General features: G+C 40.2%; 1 protein-coding gene across 2 annotated transcripts in view; it reads right to left on the minus strand.

Annotated features, from left to right (window-relative positions):
* Positions 1 to 3,659: 3,659 nt before the first annotated feature.
* The window catches only part of syt7b (synaptotagmin VIIb), a 35,064-nt gene continuing 16,462 nt past the window's right edge, over positions 3,660 to 22,261 (minus strand). The window contains exons 1-8 of one of the 2 annotated variants that reach the window (XM_042405823.1): positions 18,771 to 18,831; positions 17,706 to 18,612; positions 12,961 to 13,081; positions 8,067 to 8,334; positions 6,998 to 7,167; positions 6,557 to 6,671; positions 6,135 to 6,334; positions 3,663 to 4,595 (exon numbers count right to left, since the gene is read on the minus strand). In XM_042405823.1, the coding sequence (XP_042261757.1) occupies positions 4,491 to 4,595; positions 6,135 to 6,334; positions 6,557 to 6,671; positions 6,998 to 7,167; positions 8,067 to 8,334; positions 12,961 to 13,081; positions 17,706 to 17,743 (1,017 nt within the window). In that variant the 5' untranslated portion in view covers positions 17,744 to 18,612; positions 18,771 to 18,831 and the 3' untranslated portion in view covers positions 3,663 to 4,490. Of the gene's footprint in view, positions 4,596 to 6,134; positions 6,335 to 6,556; positions 6,672 to 6,997; positions 7,168 to 8,066; positions 8,335 to 12,960; positions 13,082 to 17,705; positions 18,613 to 18,770; positions 18,832 to 22,261 lie in introns of those variants that run through there. The other variant, XM_042405812.1, reaches the window with a different exon arrangement.

The raw sequence follows: 22,261 nt of genomic DNA on the forward strand, positions 1-22,261 counted from the left end.
TGGGTAAATTAAACATACACCCCCTCTCAACACAGATTTTCTCTCAGATGTTATCTTATGTTGTAGACACAGTGGAATGTATTGTGTAGGACGCAGAGCAGGCAATTTCCTTAATTCTAGAGATCAGCACCAATTCTAAAGATCCATGTTAATTACCCTTAAAATCCAGGTCCTATTTCTGCCTGAGCTGGGAGAGAGAGGGAGATAGAGAGCAAAGATGGCTATTTATTTCCAGCAGTGTCTGTAATAAGTGTGGCTTTTTTCAGCTGGGCCATGTGTTGCAATTAAACTTCTACAAAAGAAGTTGATGATATCAACACCCCAAATCAAACTAAACTGGGATTGGCAGTTGAGTTAGCAGCAAGTCCCTGTGAAATTAGAGGAAAATTGCACCTAATTTCTCCCAGTTTACACAAGGAATTTCACAGTCAACAACAATTGTTGGGAGCTGGTTTGCATCATTGTTCCCTGCAGGACGACTGAATAAACCTTCATGTTGAAGTACATTTAAGACTTGAGGAAATAAGAAGAACAAGCTTCTAAAAAATTCATAACAATACCAGAAGTATCTTTGTTTTATATACACATTTATATTTTTATATACACTGTACAGATTTCAAAAAAATAAATGGTTGATATTTAACATTGTGCACCCCACGGATGTGTAACTACAAAGAGAAAAGGGAGTGAAACAGGGGGCTGAGTGATACCAAGGACAAACAGATATCAACAACCCCAGTAAATACTGATGATTTTTTTTTCTTTTTTTTTCATACAGGACACTTCACAATCATTTGTACAGTATATAAATTAAATGTTGCTGGTTAACCTCTCTTTGATACAAGCAGTCCCCAAAGAGAATGCCCAAAATCAGAAATGCGAGCTTGTCCAGTAAAATTTACCAGCATAATGGTATTTGGCCAGTGAAGAGTGTCATTATATTAGAAAGACGACTCTTGCTCGATTTCTTAAAACTAAAACATACCAAACCCTGACTGTTTTTTAACCGATATTTGGAATTGCATTGATTGTGATGACTTTCACGAAGCCTTTGGAATGTAATGCTTTCTCAGCAGCACTCATAATAATTCCTTGTTTATCACACAGGGCCATCAGGACAGACAAATGACTGTGTTCCTGGTTATTTTGGGATGCTCCGATGCTCTGCTCTGACCTGAGACGTAGCTAATGATGCAATGAGGTGATGATTATCTCCTGTCTCACCTTTTTTTTTCCTACCCCCCTCCCTGACACTTGGATTAGGGAGCGCATATGGTGAAGAGCAAGGCGTGGTGGGGTTTATAAGGCACACACAGAACACTTTGTGCCAGAAAGCATGTGTGCATGACGGTGGGGTTTTGGGGGAATGTCAGCTGCAATGTTAAGGAGCTTCATCATTTTATGGCCTTGGCGAGTCAGAGCAGACCAGATAGGAAGGACAGATAGGACAAAGTGTTGGTAGCTGCTTCTGTCTAAACTCAAAATCAGTTGTATGGCGGTGAAAGAAAACAGGTTTTTATCTAGGGTTGCTGTAACGCTTATTTGTGATATTTTTTCCTATGACCTTCACTCTCAGCTCATGTATAACAGATTGTCCTCCTCCCAAACTAAGATCCTTCTAAACCACAGGTGGAGAAAATAACCCTGCTATGAAGAGAGGTTTGTTCCAGCATTGTCATCAACAAGTGCAGTGATTCGTTAGAAGTGACAACTTTAAAAAAAAAAAAAAAACATATTTCTTTTTACATCTGGATCATTTCATACAGAATAAAAACGGTAAACAATGTTGTTCTGTATTAAACTGGCAAAATAGAACTCAGTGCAGATATACACACAGAGGGATTCATGGTAAATACAATCACACAAACTAAAGTTCAAATATTGACCCTCACGCACAGTGCACACACACACACACACAAACACACACACACACACACACACAGTAGATGTGAACAAACAGTGGAATGAAAAAAGACCTTTCGCCCTCAGATATTATTACTCTCATATGTTTCCTTTCATTCACTAAGCACATGTCCATTTGGGACTTGGGGGAGGTCACATTCAGGTTCTGCCTGGAGCAGTGAAGCAAACAACTGGAAGACTGACAGACTGACCTGCACTCAGTTTGACTCCCAAAACAAAACAAAATCAGGTCTAATATCGTAAAAAGGGATAAAAGAAAATGTTGATGGTGTTTTTAATCCTTATTCCAGGTTAGATGCACAGATTGTTGCAGCTCATAAGACACGTGGTAACATGGGTGACTGGGATAAATTGTTCTGATTGATAAATTTTCTTAATCTTAATCTTAATGGATTTTTTGGTACGTGACCATCTGTACCCCTAAAAAAGTAATTTACTGCCTGCCCCCATAAAGGGTCAGTTCACCAGAATCACAAAAAACATGCACTGAATTTTATCCTTGACCTCAGAAACAGTTGTTTGACCAAAAACCTTAACTCAAAGTCCACTAATTAGCTTCTTCTAGAGATTTTCAACTCACGGTCTTCCTAAATGGATGGAGTTTGCTCAGTTGAACCTCCTGGAAAAAACTGTTTAATCCCAGACATGCACACAGTGGCACTGCATTAAAGTGCTTAAATTGTGGGGCGGCACTGAGCAGTCCTTGCTTCCAGCAATTTTTGTTTGGTCTTCCTTGGGATGGTGTAGCTTTTGGCCCCTCTACTGATAACATGGGCTTGGTGTGTCTTGCCACTGTGTGCATGTTGAGGGTTCAGCAGTCTGTTTATCACAGTGTGATCTTTGATTCAACTGACCAAACTCCATCCGCTGATGACAATTGTGAGATACTGTTGAAAGCTCCAGAAAAAGCTCGTAATGCAGATGGTTTCAACATTATAATCTGAGTATATCTGACACTGAGACCACTGCCACCAGTCAACTACGTGTATGTATTTCTCTGTAGTACCCAAAGCACTGAAAAGGGACTATTTTTTTCTAGTTCCAGAGAAAACCATTCACCATGAGGTTTGTGGATTATCCCGATTTACCAGGACATTGTTTCTGAGAAGACAAGCTGCTGCTGAGTTTTTCAAAAGCCATTTTATATGCAGTGAGCATCCACAACAAAATCCCATTCACCTCCATTTTACAGGGATGGCAGCAGACATTTCAGCCGCAGATACATCTAAAACTAACTGCACGGCTCAATACCACAAGGGATGAGTTGGAAAATACTATATGTGTGTCTGTGATTTAGGTGGACTCACCATTTAACCATAGTGACCTCCCCAGGTCTCCAGCTATCTTCAACACCATGAATTCTAACAGTAACATATTTTCACCATTATTATCAGGGGCAATGCTGTTTCCAACAATATCTTTAATTAGCTGTGCAACTCCAAAATACTCACTCATACACACACACACACACACGCACACACATACACGCACACATACATTAACCTACACTTCCACACTTATGGAAGCTGGCTTTTTGCTTATTTTCTGTGTCTGGAAGAACAGGTTGATTCTCTAAGTTCTTTTGAAAACAAAAATATAACACATCAATCACTTAACTCTTTTTTCTGTCCATCAGGGCTTCTTTTCCAAGAAAATAGGAAAGTTGTTTTTTTTTTTTACACTTGCCCTAAGGACTGGCGTTAAACGTTCAGTCATCGTATCCTTTTTTTTTTTTTTGTTGTTGTTGAAGAACTTTATTTGGGGTTACAGCACATCACCCACAGCACGCACAGACGACAAAGGGTTCCAGCCAAGGGAGAATTATTACAGTGGTGCCAGAGAAAGAGAGAGTGAAAAAGATCAAACATGAGTTGAGTCCGATTCCATTTTAAATACAGCCTGTCCCGTTCTTTCATTGCCTGTGTTGGTTTTCCTGATTTTTCAGGCATTTTAAGGGGGAGGAATAGTGAAACAAACAGAAGAGGATTTAAACAAAGTGCCAGGACATTGACAGAAAGCGAGGAGCAGAGTGGAAGACTCCTCACTCCAACAACAGATACCATGGGTCAGTGAATGCAGCCCGTCTTGCCACCATAAAGGAACAAATGGTTGGAATATCAGTTTGATCCATTTTTGGTTGGTAGTTTGTATTCATGGGTGGCAAGAGGTACTGCTCTTAATACAGGGAATGGTTAACAAAGAAGAAGAAAGACTGAGGGGTATCTTGAAAAAAAAAACAAATCTCATAGAAAGACAGTACAAGGAGGAAGTGAGTGAAGACATCAAAGACCTTTTTCAAGTTCAGACAAAGGGATGAGGAAGGGGGGGGGGGGGTGTCAAGTGGGAATCAGAACTTGACAAGGGTGAAATTTAAGGATGGTGTCACAAGGACTGAGGGCAAGGGATATCAAAGAGGCCTGAGAACAAAGAGATGACACACATTGTCTGCAGCCCATGACTGCAGTTAGTGAGCAGGAGATATGTGCTGAGGGCAGGGGTTGAGAGGCTGATGCTGAATTCGGGAGGGAGGGTGGGGGACACTGTAGGCAGGTTGGTCGCTGGGTCCCTCAAGCCTTGAGAGCGTGCCACTGGGCCACGGCGGCACGAGGATGACCCATCATGTCTTTCCAGTGTTTTACCTCTGCAGGGCCACTCTTCCATGACAGATATATCTGTGAGGAAGAGAGAGGATGTAACTCATGTACAGTATCTAGTGTCACACTAGAGTGAGATTGATGTTATTTGTAAAGAGCATTCCAAAAAAAGACAAAAAACTGTGGAGTATTAAGTAAAAAAAATCTCACTGTGAGTCTTAAATTGAGCCCTGCTTTCACCACTAAGCCTGCCACTCTAATCAGAATTTAAATCCAGGGCAAAAAAAGCACCATTAGAGAAAGAGATTTCACTTGCTGAAATGCTCAGAGAAAGGCTAATGCTGACACTAACAAAGATCAAACAAGGCGTCTTTGAGTAATACTTTATATAAGAAGAAACTCCTGAAGTGTACATGTCACCGGAAATACTGTTCCAGGTTTTTCTTCCAGACAGTTTTGAGTTATTCATGAGTGTGGTATAATAGGCAACATATTAATTCTACTGTGCGTAGGAAGATAATGTATATGGTTAGGATGCCAACATATATGGTACCTGTAATTACTGTGGATGTGTATGACTGACAGAGCACTCAATAGTTCATCAAAGATGTTTGTTCCAGTGTTTAAAAGGAACACAGATATGATTGGAGGGTTAGGGTCCTTCATATATTTTAGACCGAAATTGTGACATTGTGTTTTTAAGAAACAATCTAATATGCTAATATTTAGTCTGGCACACAAAACTACACACTGGAAACTGAGCATTTTCTGTCAGTTAAAGAATTGATTAGAATTGATTAAAAAGTAAATTAATAACTCAAATATAATGAGGGGGCACTTACCAAATAAACCAACTTAACACTTTTTTGTACCAAATGGCACCATCCTTTCTATAAAATGTCCTAAAAACGAACCGTTATTAACTGGCAAATTACACAGAACATTTCCAGGAAATAAATATAAAATTCAGAGACCTGTAAAATTAAGCATTACGAAAAGGAATTAATCTTTGCTCAGGTTTAAATGGGGACATTCTTTCATTGTCTCTGAAAATAAGCAACTGCTTACAACTATCTAAACTCTGACTTTACTCTAATTAACGGTCTCAAAACTGTCTCTATTTTCCATAGAATTTGTACCAAATTATGTTTTTCTTTCCAGGAAAAAGTCTGGAAAACAATTGGGAAATGATTATGAAATGACAGACCTGTAAGCTAACTAACTGAAAAAATATATTAAATCTTCAATAAATCCTTTAAAAGATATGGAGCAGTCAATCCTCAGTGAAACAGTGTATTTTTCTTATCACATCAAGCAAGAATTCACAAATCATAATCGAAATGTTGAAACAACAATTGGGCAATAATACAATGTGTGTAACATTTCAATCAAAAGGGATATTCTGGTTGAAGTTTGGTGAATTTGGACAAACTGACATGCGTCTGTATCAACCATCAACCTGATGATCAGCTGATGATTGGCATGAAATCTGCGTGTTCCAGCAGGGGTCAGTAGAGACTGAATAAGTGATCAGGTGGTGACGGTTCTGTCACAGAGTCAGAAAAACACAGAGGAAGAGAAGAAGAAGGGAGAAGCGAAGAAGAGAGAAGGAGATACCTTTCCAATGACATCATTGCGACTGAGCCTGTCCTTGTCCATGACAGTGATAATTATGGTGGTCTCCCTCAGCACGTGGGCAGGCACGTCAAAGGGGAAGGACTCGTTGAAAACAGGGTTCAGACAGCGCTTCATTACCACCGTCTTCTTCTTCTCCACGCGCTTGTCCTTGTGCATCAACCACACCTTTACGTAGGGGTCTGAGAAGAGGGAGATGTGCCTGTTTGCATGCTGTTTACAATTTCTCATTCCCATTTACCTTCTTTATATTTAGTGTTAGTTTGCGTGTTATGATGGATTTGATGTAATTTTCTAGCAGTGGAAAAAAACAATTTTCTCTTTAGTCTTGATGTCATTCAAGTGCAAGCAACAATAATGTATAAAGGAAAAAAAGCATATAGGAGATGAAGGAACATCTATACCAGAAGTGCCTCCAATGTCCATGGCTTTGAGGTTGCGGGCTTTGATGATGCTCACAGTGATGGTGTTGGCTGTGGGGTTGTAGCACAGAGACACCAGCAGATCCCCTCGGCTCCCCTGGGGAAATCATACACAACAACAGCAAATTGTTTACTTTTTTCATCCGCCTTTTCAGATTGTTCTCCCTTATGTTGCTTACTGTGTATTTCTGTTTCTTTCTCTGGCTGCCTGTGTTCTCTCAGTCTACCTGTCACCCTCTCCATATTCCCCTCTATCTCCTCTCCCACCAGCACACTGCCACATCTCCCTCGGGACCGTCACGGCAGCCAGGAATGACATCACCCGTTACATTCTGTCCCGTCTTCTCTTTCCCCTCCTCCCTCTCTGTCCCTCTTCTTTCCTCTTTCCCTCCCTGCCTCTCCCTTTCTTCCCTCCTTACTCACGCTGCCATCGCTGCAAGGTTTCAGCTCCTTCCAGAAAGTCTGCATGTTGGCCAGGTCCAGTTTGTTGAGGGGGATGGAGACCTCTCCTATGGGATCATTCCTGCTGAAGCGGTCGTAATCGAGGACCTGCAGGTATAGAGTCCTCTGGACCACCTTTTCATAGGGGAACCCTAAAGTAGAAACAGACAGAAAACAGTCCCGATAAATCACAGTGATGTACAAAAAAGCAAAAAAATCATTTTTTAAACCCTAATGCTCTAATGCTTTGTCCTGGAGACACATCAACATACCTAACATTGTTTTATCACCTTGATACTTTGTGACTTTTCCAAATCTCATGAGAATTGCTTATGAATATGATTTTGAACGGATGACATGTTTCAGGTCTAGCAAGAAGTCAACCACTCAAACATAAATAACACCACTACGGAGGACTGAACATTTCTTTGTCAGTGACAAACAAAAAGAATGTATTTGTTCATACATAGACCATACACCATATATATTTTTTTATTTTTATTAAAGCCCAGTTTTATGGCAAAGAGAAGGGTTACCACTTCATTACTTTTCTAGAGCTGCAACAATTAGTCAATTAATGAATTAGTCGATCAACAAAAAAATGCCCAAACCCTCTTGTCCCATGTTCTCAAATGTGAATATTTTCTGGTTTCTTTAGTCTTTTACGATAGTAAACTGAATATCTTTAGGCTGTGGACTGTTGGTCGTGACAAAACAAGACATTTTGAGTGGCATCTTGGGCTTTGGAAGACAATCATTGACATTTTTCAACATTTTATAGACCAAACAACTTATTGATTAATTGAGAAAATAATCGACAGATGAATCGATAATGAAAATATTTGTTAGTTGCAACCCTATACTCTTCTACCCACTGGCTTTTAATAAAGCTGATTTTGCAATTATTATTATTATACGTAGAAAAGTGGGGTCTATAAGACTTCAAACAATGAGGAAGTAAAGCCAATTTTAACAAAACGCAAAGGTTAAGAGTGTCTGCCTGTGCTGTGAAAATTACAAAGTTCATGTTTCTGTTACTTGTCCATCAAACCTTCAAATAGGAAGGTCTCATTCCAGTGGGGATTGAGATTCTTCCTCTTCACTTTGGTCTCCAATTTGTGCTTCTTGTCAGGCAGCAGGTAGAGTTTGACAAACGGATCAGAGGTGCCAGAAAAGTCCTTGGCAGGCAATTCCTGGCCCTTGAGAATTTTGACGGTTAGGGTGGAGTCCTGGAAACTGTAGCCCACACTGAACTGAATGCGACCCAGCTTCTCGCACACTGGACCCTCGTGTTCATCTTCCTCCGAACCCGGAGACAACTGGGAGACAAAAGGGGAAGAGGAGACACAGTCGATTTTTCATTCCCTTCTTGATACTCGACACATGTTGATACATTGCAATGAAGGTATATACAGTGTTTATGGGTATAATATTGGTTTTATATTCTATTTTGAAACAAGATAAATGACTGTTTTCAGGAGCACCTTCATCTTTGGAGGGGGAAAAAAATCTTCTTACAATTAACACCTATCAAAGATAAATTATAAGCCAAGGTCAGATCATGTTTCACTTGATATTATCATATTCATATATCACATATATCATATTACTTTTCATTAAGGTTCACTACTTCATTATTTCATAATGAAGCGAGCCAGAAAAGATACACTCAGCTGCTAGTTTATGTTTGTTGTGCTTTTGAATCGAGAAGTGTTTATAATATTTAATCTACCTCTTTGATATAAATGTGGTGGGCAAAATATTGGAAAAAAACTCAGTATCATGCAATACAATGCAGCTACAGCACAAACCTATTGACAAAACAATCTCAACTCAAAAGAATTTGATTCAACATTATGGTCGGGTTTGACAATTCATTCTTGAAAACAACTCAAGGTCAACTTACTCATTTGTTCTTGAGCTTTTGATGGTATCACACGTCAATAGTCACTTAATATGCCAACTTTCACATCAACTTTAATGAAAAGTCCTGGAGCTGCTCAGAATGCTCCAGGGCAACTGTTGATGAGGACCATGTGATCTGGTCAAGAGCTCCAGAACAAGTGAGTATAAGGGCCTTGAATTGAGATTGTTTTGTCGATGGTTGTTTCCAAAAGCTAGGGTGAACTGTAATGTTGGACTAAAAAGTTGTGGCATCACCTCTCTAAAACACTTTCAACAAAAACTGCACATTGTAACCTTCATGAAGGAAGGATCCATCATTACATTATTGTATTAGACCACATTAGTTTTAGCTAGGTGTACCTAATGAACTGGCGTGTGTAAGGGTAGAGAAAATGTTGCATAACTATTATCAAACCACAGGGTCAAACTCAGACATATTCACAGCATGTTCACACACAGATTAAACACTTCCAGAGGAGCTGACAGGTGGTATCACACTTCATAGGAATACTGGACTCCAATCCGCAGGGGGCACTACTTCTGCGCTTCAACATAAAAAAAGCTCCTAAATGGCAAACTAGCATAATGTTATGTCACATGGTCGGTGTCTGCTGAGCGATAAGGTCACAAAGTGTGCATGGCTGTGTGGAGATGAGAGGCAGATTATCTGTTGGCAGACAGACCCTCTGACTGATGGTGGCGTGACCTGGAGGGAGGGAGGAAAATCCAGTTTAAAACTGCTATCTTATGGGGGAAGAGCTGGAGGCATTACTCAAAGAGCAGTTCCAGAAATTTAACATCCAATTCTGTATTCCCCCACATATTTCTGATGATACTGCTCAGCCTCATTCTCCATGCTGAATATGATCACTTTTCATTATGCAGTCCTCCATCCAACAGATGGCCTAAATTGCTTTTCCCCATTTTCTGCTATTTCTCTCTTTTTCCCAGCGTCACCCCTTCTCATTCAATTCTTAAAATCTCCTCTTCTTCAGTTTTAATATTCTATTTTGAGTATGTGTTTAGCATTTGTGTATATGTTTTCATGTCTGTTCCTTTTTCTTGGTGGTCATAACAAACATGAGGGATGGGTGGGAGTGGGTGGGAATGAGTGGGATCTAAATTGCTCAACTACAGACATTTTATATTCTCCGTATGTCAAATTGTACTGCCTTGCCTGTCAAAAAAGAAAAAAAGAATTCTAAGAAAAACTCTTCTTTTTTTCTGGAACCCAGAAAACCCACGTGCAGTGGATGCTAAATCTATTGTTGCACAAAAGTAAATAGGAAGGGGGAAAAAAGGATAAGTCTTGTGATATTCTACTCTTTTTTAGGGTCAACAAATAACATGAAAAGACCAAAACCAAAATTAAATTCATCTTTCTAACAAGTATTTCCTGAGCCGGTGCCGTAGACTTCAGTGAGCCACACCATGCGCTGCGTGACATGTTGTTGCTTCTTTACAAGAAACATTGGCAATGTAGTTTATTCTGAGTGGATCCCATATGAAATCTCCTTCTGCTGTAAATACTTGCTAGTACACCAGATCTGCAGCTGAAAATAGTCCTCAACAAATGCACAATTTACTCCTGTTTGAGTAAGAGTTTAATAAAAGCTACAGTACCCAGCTGCCTTGGGAAATCATTCATCCTTTGTAAAAAATGAAAATATATATTCATGAACTGTTTTCAGATTTATATCTACAGACGGTATTAATGGGCTTGGGGCTGTAAGCCACAGGCTGGGGAAGTCAAAAACTAATGAGAGATGGACGTAATATGTTGCTGGTTTTGGTCTTCTCAAAAAATAGTGTATTACTAGCCTTATCCTTACAACAGATAAAGGACATATAAACCTCTGCAAATGTGTGGAAGTGTGATGACACCGAGGCAAAGACACGTTCACACCGCACAATCCATGGCTCTGTGAGCATCACACAAAATGAAAGCAGTGTCAAAGTATATCCCGATAAGAACCATGTGAAGCTGACAGGACCTCCACCCACCATCCTCCAACCTCTATCACCTGAGCCGCTTGAGAGGGTTGGATGTATATGTACTCTGAAGTTGATGCCATTTCACAGCTTTCTTTTTTTTAAATACAGTCTATAAAATAAAGTCTGTACATTACCAATTGCCTCTCTTACAGCAGCAGAAGTGGCTCAAAAGTGTAGGATGGGTATTTTCAGCATGAAAGGAGGGTTGTGTAATATATAGACGCCTTTGGCAAAACTGCCCAGAATGAGTATTATCATTAAGCACCACCACTGTGAATTCCTCAGACACACCATGAAACCCACATAATTACACACTGCTACCCATCTCTGCCATATTCTTGCAGCACCCACAGCACTGCATGTTCTTTCACAGCTAATTACCGAACCGCACTGAATAAGACACACTCCCAGTGTCTCACTTCAGAGTGATGATTACTGTATGTTTCAGATAGCTGACATACTGTATAACCATAACTAACTGCGATGCTCTACAGGTGGGTGAGCTGAGTGGGATGAGGGGAGTACTTTTTAAGTGATGAAAAACTTGGGAGGAGGAAACACTTCTCATAGGACTAAGCAAGTGTGTAGGATTCATTTTCTCACTGTCTTTTTCAAAACTAAGACAGTATGTATTATTTACAGTAAGTTGAAGGACAAAGATGCATCTTATGCAAAATGACTGAATGATGGATAATAGACAGTTTCATAAATAATTCTACTGCCTATGTTTTATCTTCCAAATAAAATAGGTTTAGCTAAACTGACGGTTTGTTTAAAACCTGCATGACAGTCAGACTGCTTGTGTTTCCCGCCCCAACTGAATGTATCTGTGCTCTATCTCAGCTATTAATTTGGTAAGTACAATGTTATTTCCACTGATAGGAGTAATACTACAAAAATAAGACTCATGTTGTAAGAAACTGGAATTATCATTTAACACCAAACTCTAACTCAATAACAAATGCTGCTATAAAGGTGAGTTGTGTCAGCTAAAGTACCAGTTATGATATGTCAGGTTAGTTTTAAAAGCAACCCTAACTGAACTCCAAAGAAGCCAAATCACCAGAGCACAAACTTTATATTAATTTGACAAAACAATCTCCCCCCAAGATCCAATTAATCAAAGATTTATACAGTCTTCATCAGCAGACAAAATTTCAATTTTTAATGAGCTTTAAAATGTCAAGCTCAACTTTTAAGCCAACATGGACCTGAAGTCCTGAAGCTGCTCAGAATGATGTAAGTTTTGAACATCTACAGTTCAGTCAGAGACACAGGAATTGATCATATACAGCAAATAATTACACAGTTGATGGAAAAGGCTTTCCTTCTTAGGGGAGCTTACCAAGCATCTGAGCAACGACAAGAATTCTGCATACATGAACATAAAACTTAGTTAAATCAACAATACCAAAAAGTAGCACATATGGTGTATCTGGATGTGTGTTTCAGCGGAGTGACATTGAGAAAGGTTTGGTTATAATGGCAGAACTGTACATCTGCATGAATATGACTGGATGTTCCTAGTCAGCTGGTAGCCATACAGCTCTGAATGAGCCACTCATTGTGAACCATGACTGAATCAGCTGATATCAGTCAACCAATACAAAAAAATAATAAAAATAAAAAACACAGACATGATGAACATATACAGTCTATATGAGGCTGATAGGTATTGCTAATTATTGTGTAAGCAAATATAACTCGCCTTTATGACAGTGTGTATAATGGTGATTAATTACTAATAAGCCCTATTTTGAGGTTTTTACATTATTTCGTCTAACTCCCTCTTGGCTCATTTCCAACTTGCTTGTTTCAAGGCCTGCATGTAACTTTCATCTCAGATTAGGAAAGATGACCTGGAGGCGCCATTCACGTCTCTTAGCCATGTCATTTATTATGATTTAAAAGGCTTTGCTGACAGCAGTCATCTTCCTCTTAATATAGATGAGTTCAGCAGTGTAGAAAACAGACAGAGCATGAATGAGTATCAATAAATGTGGCTCATGGGACTGCAGATATATGGTGTTGATATTGTGTGTTACCATGAGCATGTCACTGGTGACTGAGTTGGCCAAGTCAGAAGATGAGTTGGCATCATGGCGGCGTCCGGTCTCATCTGGAGTGTGACCTCTGGGGCTGCTGCCTGGTTTGTTACCTGGGGTCCTGTTAGAATGGACATAACACACAAACATACTCATTTACAACATTAATGTACATTAGATTGCAAAGAAAAACATATTTTTGTGCTTTTTTGGTTTGGGGCTGTTTTCCATGGTTTGGGCTAGGCCAATAAGTTCTACTGAAGAAAGTTCTTGATACTACAACATACAATAATATTTTGGACAATAGTTTGTGACAACTTTGTGGCAATAGTTTGTGGAGGGGCCTCTTCAGTTTCAACTTGACAATGCAATTGTGCACAAAGTATGGTTCATTAAGATCTTTTCAGTGTTTGATGTAGAAGGATTTGACTGGCCTGCATAGAGCCCTAACCTCAACCCCTTTCTAACATCTTTGGGATGAGTAAGAGCAGCGACTGTGAGTCAGATCTTTTTGTCCAACATCTGTGCAGACCTCACTGATGCTCTTGTGGCTAAATGGGGGCAAAAGCTTGCAGCCATATTCCAAAATCTTGTAAAAAGCCTTCAGAAGATTGAAGGGTGTCTTAGACACATCACACACTACAGGATATTATTAAGATTATTGTGCCAGAGGTAGCCATGCACTACCTCATGTAATCTCACATGATCTCATGGGGAAGCAGATGTAAACAAAATTTTGACTGAGATGATGCAACAACTTGCTTTAGTAAAGCTCTTCTTTTTGTCCATATGCAGTGCTCGAAGTGGGCCAGTACTCGGCACCGGTACCGGCACTGCTAGTATTTACTCTTTGGAGTACCGTGGCTTCTTCTTGGGCACCGGCATTTCTCACAAGCTGCTGGTACTCTCTCTCTTCTGTTTCTGTCTCTGTTGTGTGTGTCCCAGCTGTGGTGAAACTACCATATATGCAGTTAATGCAGCTGCACTGAGGCCTGCAACCCCTCTTTATCTCACCACTATTGTATCAAAAGATCTCAAACATCTTGAGCACTGAATCTACAGTATAGACGTAGCAAGTGAAATTTAAATGTGAAAAGTGTACCTGCATGGAACTCTGGGTAATTATGGACATGTATATTACTGCATACCAAAATCAACATAGCAAGTAAGTTAAGTGAGAAATGAGCAATGAAGTACAAACACAAAAGCAGGTTTCAGTGGTGAAAATTGAAAGAAAAAGCAAAGGTTCCAAAAATAGGCAGTTTCTTTAAAAAGAAAGACAAGATAGCAAGCACTAGTTGTTCCACTGGGCAAGAGCTGAAAAAGACACCTGCTTATACTAGCACTGGTGCACACCATCCACAGCAAAAAGCCCAGAGATTGCGCCTATGATGTAAGTAGAACTTATTAGTTATTTGACTAATAAATCAACCTACACACTTGTGTTTTGTGTTTATAAAGAGACAATTACAATGGTTGCAGATTTCAAATTTTATTGAAACTATAAACCATAAAACCATGGTTTCTGCAGTGCAAAATTAATATTACAAACTACATACTAATCAACTAATCAAACTATTAAAAGCTGGATTCAAATACAATTAATAATGAACTCAAAATATTACAACAGACTAAAAAGAAATGCAAAGAAATGTAGATAAACAGCAGGAAGGTTGGAAGGAGAACAGAGAGATCTACAATTCTGAGTAAAGGCCTTATATAGTGGCATGAAGCACACTTGTCTACAATTGGCCATCAAGCAGGGGAATGAATAAGTTCAATTTGTGGTGAGTTTTCTTTCCACCAGGGGCTCCCATTTGGACAGCATGAAAGAATTCACAACAGCTGCCCCCACAGGAGCCCAGCTGCTGTGACTGGGAACAGAATTCCTTTAATGCTGTCAAGGTGGCGGTGAGAGTAACATGATGAGACGTGCAACTGGTCTGGTGTAGATCCGGTCCTGAATCAAGATATTCACTGATCTGACCAGTCCATCTGGACTGGGATGGATATTTACTATCTTGCCAATGGGCCACTAGGCTTGGGGCCCAAAGGTAGTAAAAGGTAAAGGTAGAGGTAGTCATGAATAAAATGTGACCAGAACTGATCTGCTAGGATTTGTCTCTGGCACCAGCAGTGTTGCCCCATGGGCTCAAGAGTGTTAAGTTACATGAGGTAATGTGGAATCATGCCATCTCATGAGTAGCATGTTGGGAGTAACTGGGTCCAGGTTAACCACATCTGAGGAGGTATATCCCAAAGGTTTGGAATTAAGGATTCCTTCAACCTCTATCAGCACAGTGCTAAGTATGTCCTCAGACACTGGTTGGTGAACAACTGCGACTTGAAGTGCATTTTTCACTGATCAAATCTCTCTCTCCCATATACCTCCAAAGTGGGGGGAGCTTGAAGGACTCAACTTAAAAGTGAGTTGATAGGCACAAAGTTTCTTCTGCAGTTCTGGTTCCATTGCCTGAAATGCTTCTTGAAGCTCTCTCAGCACCACAGATATTTGTGCCCCTGTCAGAATGCAGCTCCATAGATTTACCTTGGTGGGAAATGAACCTCCTGAGAGCAGGAAGAAATGCATCAGAATCCAGAGAGTTGTTGAGTTCAAGATGCACCGCCTTTTCGACTATGAGAAGGCCGAGTCAGTCCAAAGCACTCCTGTGGCAAGGAATGGAGGGCTTAATAGCCTAAGTCAGGCAGATGGAAGGTTGGCCATAAGGGAGGGTTAGGCTTTGCTTGCCACTGATGGCAAGTGGTGCAGAATGATTGATGGTGTTTTATTGCCTCCCTCCCATGAGGAATCCAGTAGTGAAAGTTTTAGAATACAAATAGTGCCAATGGCATCTAAGAGTACGAATGGTTTTAAACATATGCTTAAATCGGTGTTACCAATCAAGCATATCTCTAGTTGTCCATGGAAAAAAATTCTTGCCTGTAAGGGGTCCCTGACCCCCAAAAGTTTGAGAACCCCTGATATAGGGTGTAAGGAACCCTAAGGGGTCATATTGTTGAGAAGGCACTTGAGAGATCCTTCTCATGGTCACTGGGGACTGTTGCAGGGGCTTGTGCGGAAAGCTCAAGACATCAGGGGACCAAATCTACTTCAGGCCTAAGGTGGATTCTACTGGCCTCTGTTCTATACTGCTTAGTTTGGACATGGTAGCATCCACTGGAGCCTTCAGTTTGGGAGCATCATGAATCCAGAGGAGGGGAATTGCATTGCGCTCAATTACATCAATAGTGACCCTTTCTGTTCAGTCCTCCAACATTTTAATGGCCTATTTGTCTCATTGGGACCAAGTAATGTGTTTCTCACTGTGGAGGGGGTAGTACATCCAGTTTCCATAGGTTTTCAACATGACTAAGCAAGGAATCAGATGGACTAGTGGAAGCAGTGAACACACATTGGTGCGCTGGAGGACAACTTTCTCTGAAACTCTTGTGACCTTGGAGGGTCCAACCCAGCTAAGTGTGCACAGCAATGGGACCTCCCTAAGAGCTTCTTCTAACAGGCTCCATGGGTAAGATAAGATGAGAATTGTCGGAGCCAATCAAGACAAGAGGTTGGGCTTTCCTGAAAGGCTGAAGGGGGATATCCTTTATATATGGGTAGTGGTGCTTAAGAGACTGAACTGGGTATGTCTGTTCAATGAGATCAATCTCTTTTGCAGTGAAAGCCTGTCGAATGGGTATCTGGCTGTGGGTGCTGAGATGGGAGAGATCTCAAACTGAACGCTTTTCCCTTAAATGTGGGTGAGTACAGAACAGATGTTGTGGAGAACAACTATTTCCTTCTCTCCCTTCAGACATCTGCCTGACTCTTATTCTTGGTAGTTCTGGGTGGTTTATTGCTTGGCTGCTCCTGCTGATACCATTGGACAAGTTGGTTTGAAAAAGCCTCTGCTGCTGAACCTTTGATTGTAACCATCCAGCCAAGTCCCTTAGAATGTATGGGTTCAATGTAGCTACAGTGACTTTGCCTTGTCAGTTTGGCCCTCTAGCAATACCAGTATACTCACTAGCAGGTGAACCCACAAGGAAAAGCTCTGAAACCCTTGTGAGTCACAAATTTTGATGTCAGATGCTGTAAGTATTGCCACTATCTCACTCTGAGCTAACTGGTGGGGCTGACTGTACTGCAAATGGAGGGCCCACACTGTAGCAGTATAAGGCTATAGATGATGACAGCAAGGCTGAGCAATCATCTGAGCTTCAGGCAACTTAAGATGCTCAAGGAGAACATGATATTTATATTTCTCGCTCAGCTGAACATAAGGGTTCAGAAGATTGTCTAGGGCCAGCTCCAGGTTGGCAAAAATCTCTCTCACTATCCTTAGTGATGTCTGGTATGGTAGGCTTAGGAACTTCGTACAGTGATGGCTCATTTGGAACTGTGCTAGCTGAAGCCGTGGCGGTAAGATGAGCCATTTCTAAAAAGGTGGTGGTAACTGTACCTTAGCTACCTGTTGTGATGTAAGTGGCTGTGATTGAGCACCAGTGCAGAGAAGAAACTGTGGATGATGGGAGCGGATAGGAACAATACATTGATTTCCTGGAGCTAGTGGATGGAAAGAACAAATGGGATGGCTTGCGGCAGGCATGGCATCACGTGCAGGGGGAACAATAAAAGATTGAGGACTTTTCTGGTTGGATGACAGAAGAAGCTATGAGCAAATAGGGCATAAAGAGGATGGAATAGGTCATGAACGTACCACATGAATTAGTGAGCGTATTACCTGATACTGTACTGGTAAACGCTGATGAGAGGGAACATGAGTGGTACGCTTGGGAGCGAATCTAGGCTGTAAAGTGGGTTGTGTGTTCAAGCCTTGAAAGGTTGGGGGAGGCTTATACGAAGGTGCGGATTGAAGTGAAGAAGATACAGGTATCTTGACAGTACTGAGAGGAAGGTTATAGAGCTTATGAGCAGTGAAGTTCTCCTCTGCTGAATTGATATGCTCATTCAGAGATATAAGTTGCTAAATATCTCTCAGCCTGGTTTAAGGTCTGACCAAAGGTTCTGATGCATGGTCAGATTTCAGGTGAGGTGTGGATGTTCCCACAAGATGTGTATGAGGCCTTATTCTGTCAAGTTGAGCTTCCCTATACACATTATGCTTTGTTTTTTCCATGAAGAAAGATAGACTGATTAGAATCAGAATCATTGTTAGGATCATTAAAGGGGTGCTTCCTGGTACATGGGCTCATTTATGTCTTCCTCCAGTTGATCCAACACCCTCAGCCTCTCTTAGTTCATCATTAAGTTTCAGTAGTTCATGAATCAGTATTCTCTGATTAAAAGCAGAAGACTGAAGAACAGAATTAGCATTGTGTGCATCTATTAGAGGATGAAGTTTAGGCACTGCAGGATTATTGATCACTTCAAGACTGCTGGGAAAGTGATGATCACAGGAAGGTGCTCCCTCTTGTGCCTCAAGTTGTTGATCATCTCGAATTTGGGGTTGATCTGTGCTCTGCCTCATAAGCAGCAGTTCTTGTCTTTTCCTGCCACAATTCTCAAACTCCTCCATTCTGCTTTAATGAGATCCATTTCATTAGTTTCCTCCATTTCATTTTCTTCAGTGATTCCACCATATTTGACAAAGACTCTTTATCCATGTGTCCATCCAAAAACCATGGTTTCTGCAGTGCAAACAATACATAATCCAAAATTAATAATACAAACTAAATACTAATCAAACAATTACCAGCTAGACTAAATTGCAATTCATAATGAACTCAAAATATTAAAACAGACTAAAGGAAATGCAAATAAATACAGATAAACAAAACATGCTTACATTCTCAGGAACAGGTAGGGAGGTTGGATGGAGAGCAAAGAGATCTGCAGTTCTGAGTGAGGGCCTTATATTGTGGCTCGAAATACACCTGTCTGCAATTGGCCATCAAGCAGGGGAATGATTGGGGTCAATTGTAGTGAGCATTCTGTCCACCAGGGGTTGCTATTTAGATGGCATGAAATAATTCACAACAACAACTGACTGATTATCTTGGAAACAAAAAGAGAAAAAAAAAACAACCTAAAATTAGTGAAGAGAAAAAATTGCCCCTGGCTCATATTATGTAACAATTTGGTAAATGGGCACGATACAAAGATCTGATACCAGTCTAGGCATATTGACAAATAAGACTAATGAGCACTTATCGCAGTGTGAGAGAAGGCCCAGGGAGAAAAGGCAGAGAGAGTCAGAGAGATGGAAAGAGAGTGAGTGAGTGAGCAGGTGAGCTGTAAAACACAAAAGTAACAGAAGACATGATATTAGAAGAAGGCATTGTGGGAAAGATGATCCGAGAAGGAAAGATAAAGTTGAAGACTTATCTGTGCACAGAGGATGAGAAGGAGTGAAGGAGAGGATTTGTGTTTGTTAAGACTCTGAGGATTAATCAAATGAACAAAGTGAGGTTACTGACTCAAATTAATGTGAGACCAAGACATTGCCAAACACACAATAACACACACATTAACTGAGAGAAAAATTGAGGAGAGAAGGGAAACGGGATGAAAAAAAACGAAACAGACCTGATGTTTTTGGATAAAGAGTGAGATGCTCTAAAGCAGAGAAAGGAAGTAAAGTGATGTTATATGGGCAAGCAAAACAGAAGGAGGCTGGAGAGGGACAGGGGTTGTATAGCAAAGAGACAAGTAAAGGGAGAGCGTGAGTGAACAAGAGACAACACAGAGGGGAGGAGAAAAGGATACAGTGTGGAAGAGAAAGAATTGATTTGTCACTCTGCATTTATTTCCTGTGATCCGCGGGTCAGAGCACCAACAATGCGGCACAGAGTGAATTCAAAATGTAATGGCTTCTGTTTCAATGACTTGCCAAATATATCTTACTGCTGCATGTATTTGCTAATAAAACACATCTGAAACGTAACCACATCGTTTCTCCAACATTTCAATTACAGACTCAAATATCAACCCCTCACACATCAGGGAACAATGTGTTATCTTGAAATAATCACATAACACATGGCAGTCACACAAATAACACCTGGCAGTCTCACTGTGCCACTGGCTTGACTCCCACCTGCACTGTGGTAATCTGTGTTCAAGGATGATACTCACTGTTTTTCTTATTTTAGTTGTGTACACCTTACATTACAACCGATCCTTTTATAAAGCACAGCAGTACATTTTAGATCACTTGATGATAAATAATTGAGTTAAGTGTCTTACATACTGTACTGTATTATTGTATGGGGATGTGAATTGAATTATTGTTATGATTCTGTTTCTTTTTTGTGGGAAGAATTACATACGTTAATACTTTGTTTAATTAGTTTGCAACAATTTTGTCTATCTCTCTGTGCATGTGCTCTCAGTTATAAGCCACATTTCTAAAAGAGCAAAAACAAAGAGCATCGAGGCTAAGATGATTTTAGCTCATAGATTTATGGGACTAAGATCATCTTAATCCCAGCTAAAATAAGAGTGCAACAATATAACATGCAACATACTGTACACCAGAGTGGAAAAATAGACAGATTACAGTATTTCCAAATATTCTTTGCTAAAATAATGTCAGAGAGATTCACTTTTCTGGACAGAAATTGAAGACTGATAGATATGGAGAATGTCTAATAAACCACCATAACCAGATGATCTGATCTCCACCCTTCCTCTGTCAACACAAACAAGATAATCACTTTATAATTTAATAAGTCAAAATGTTCCATCTTACTGGCATCCTAAAGGGTTTTGGCTTAGTTTTGATTTCCCCCCTGTAGGGTGCACTACTTTTAGAAATTAAATCTTTTGCACTCGTAAAAATTATATGGGCCACTGCTCTTCAACTGAAGAGAACTTAATATCAAATTAATCAGTTTCATAACCAGAAGTTGTGAACTCTTGATACAGGGACCTCTAATCTCTGCTTTAAAGGAATACACAAAGACAATGACATGGCAATAAATCAGGATATTTATTTATAATACTACAGATACAAGTACTAAACACTACAACTACAACATTTTACAGACAGAGGGTTATGGCTGGTGAATGATTCGAATGAAAGATGCAGGGTTAGCAATTGTGTAGTTGGTATGAGAGACCTGATAGATAGCTGAGATGACTGTTACCTGAGAGGCAGTGAGTCAAATCAATGGTACAACAGCTTAGTTCTGAATTACCAATTGAAGTTACAATTTATGAAATCACCAGGGTTTAAGCAAGCTGATGAAGGTTTTGTAGAAATACTTGCTTGCTCCCTGAGGTGGCTTCATGCAGGGAATAGAGTTCAATTTGCTGGGGTGAGGAGCTGGAGACTGGATCTTGAAATGATGAATAAGTTGGCTGGTCCGGATTTGGAAAGTTCCTGATAGAAGAGAGCTCCTGGTTCATGCTCTCCTAGTCTTGATCCTTAACTCATGACACTAGATTTCGAAGTTTCACCTCCTATTTTTCTGGATCACATCTTCACATGTGCAAAAAACAACCATTCCTCTGGCATGGCAAAAAGCGAGAAGACAAAGATAAAAGCAAGAAAAAGGGCAAAAAGCATGATTTCTCAGATAAGGGATTATTTTAAAGTCTCGGTTTGCTCGCCAAGATGATGTATCCTGGCCAATCACAGGGACTGCAGAATTCTGGGAGGGGGGGCAAAGACAGTCCCCTCCTGTCCATGGACAGACGGGTTCAACTCCTGAATGCTGTTACTCTTTTATTCAAAATTGTTAGTTTTATAACAGTTGCATGATTTCTAATTGTGCATTTTTGATAGTAGCTTTATCGTTTTGAGATTGAAACAAGCAGAATGGCACTAGACATGTGTTAGTGTTATCAAAGATGATAGAATTATGTTAGTGGTACACTTTCTAGCTTAAAGGCAGTGGAATAAAAGTCTAACTAAAGCAAACACCTATTTTTATATACACACACATACTAATACACTATATTAATTGTCCTTAGACAAAATCTAAACTACATTTTAGAGTTCATGCTCTTATGCTGGTTTGCCTAGTGATCACTTCTTCGGTTGGTCCTGAAAATCAGAGTTCACAGTAGGATTAAAGTTGATGCCAGCTCATCTCTGTGGGTGACTGGCTCTTAGAGGTGAGTTATGATAGCCAATGGTGGGGATGTTTATCCAAATTTTGCTAACAGCTCACACTGGGGTGTGAATTGTTCTTTCCATGTTGCTGGATCTTGGAGATCTTGAAGTGTCAAAGGTGGTTTGGGTCAGTCGTCTGGTAGTGGCCATGTAGGAGAAAAGGGGTCTTCTTATCTTGATTGCTGCTGTTTGCAGGATGTTGTAAATCTCATTGGTGT

This window comes from Thunnus maccoyii, chromosome 1 (genome assembly GCF_910596095.1).
Source record: "Thunnus maccoyii chromosome 1, fThuMac1.1, whole genome shotgun sequence".
NCBI lineage: Eukaryota > Metazoa > Chordata > Actinopteri > Scombriformes > Scombridae > Thunnus > Thunnus maccoyii.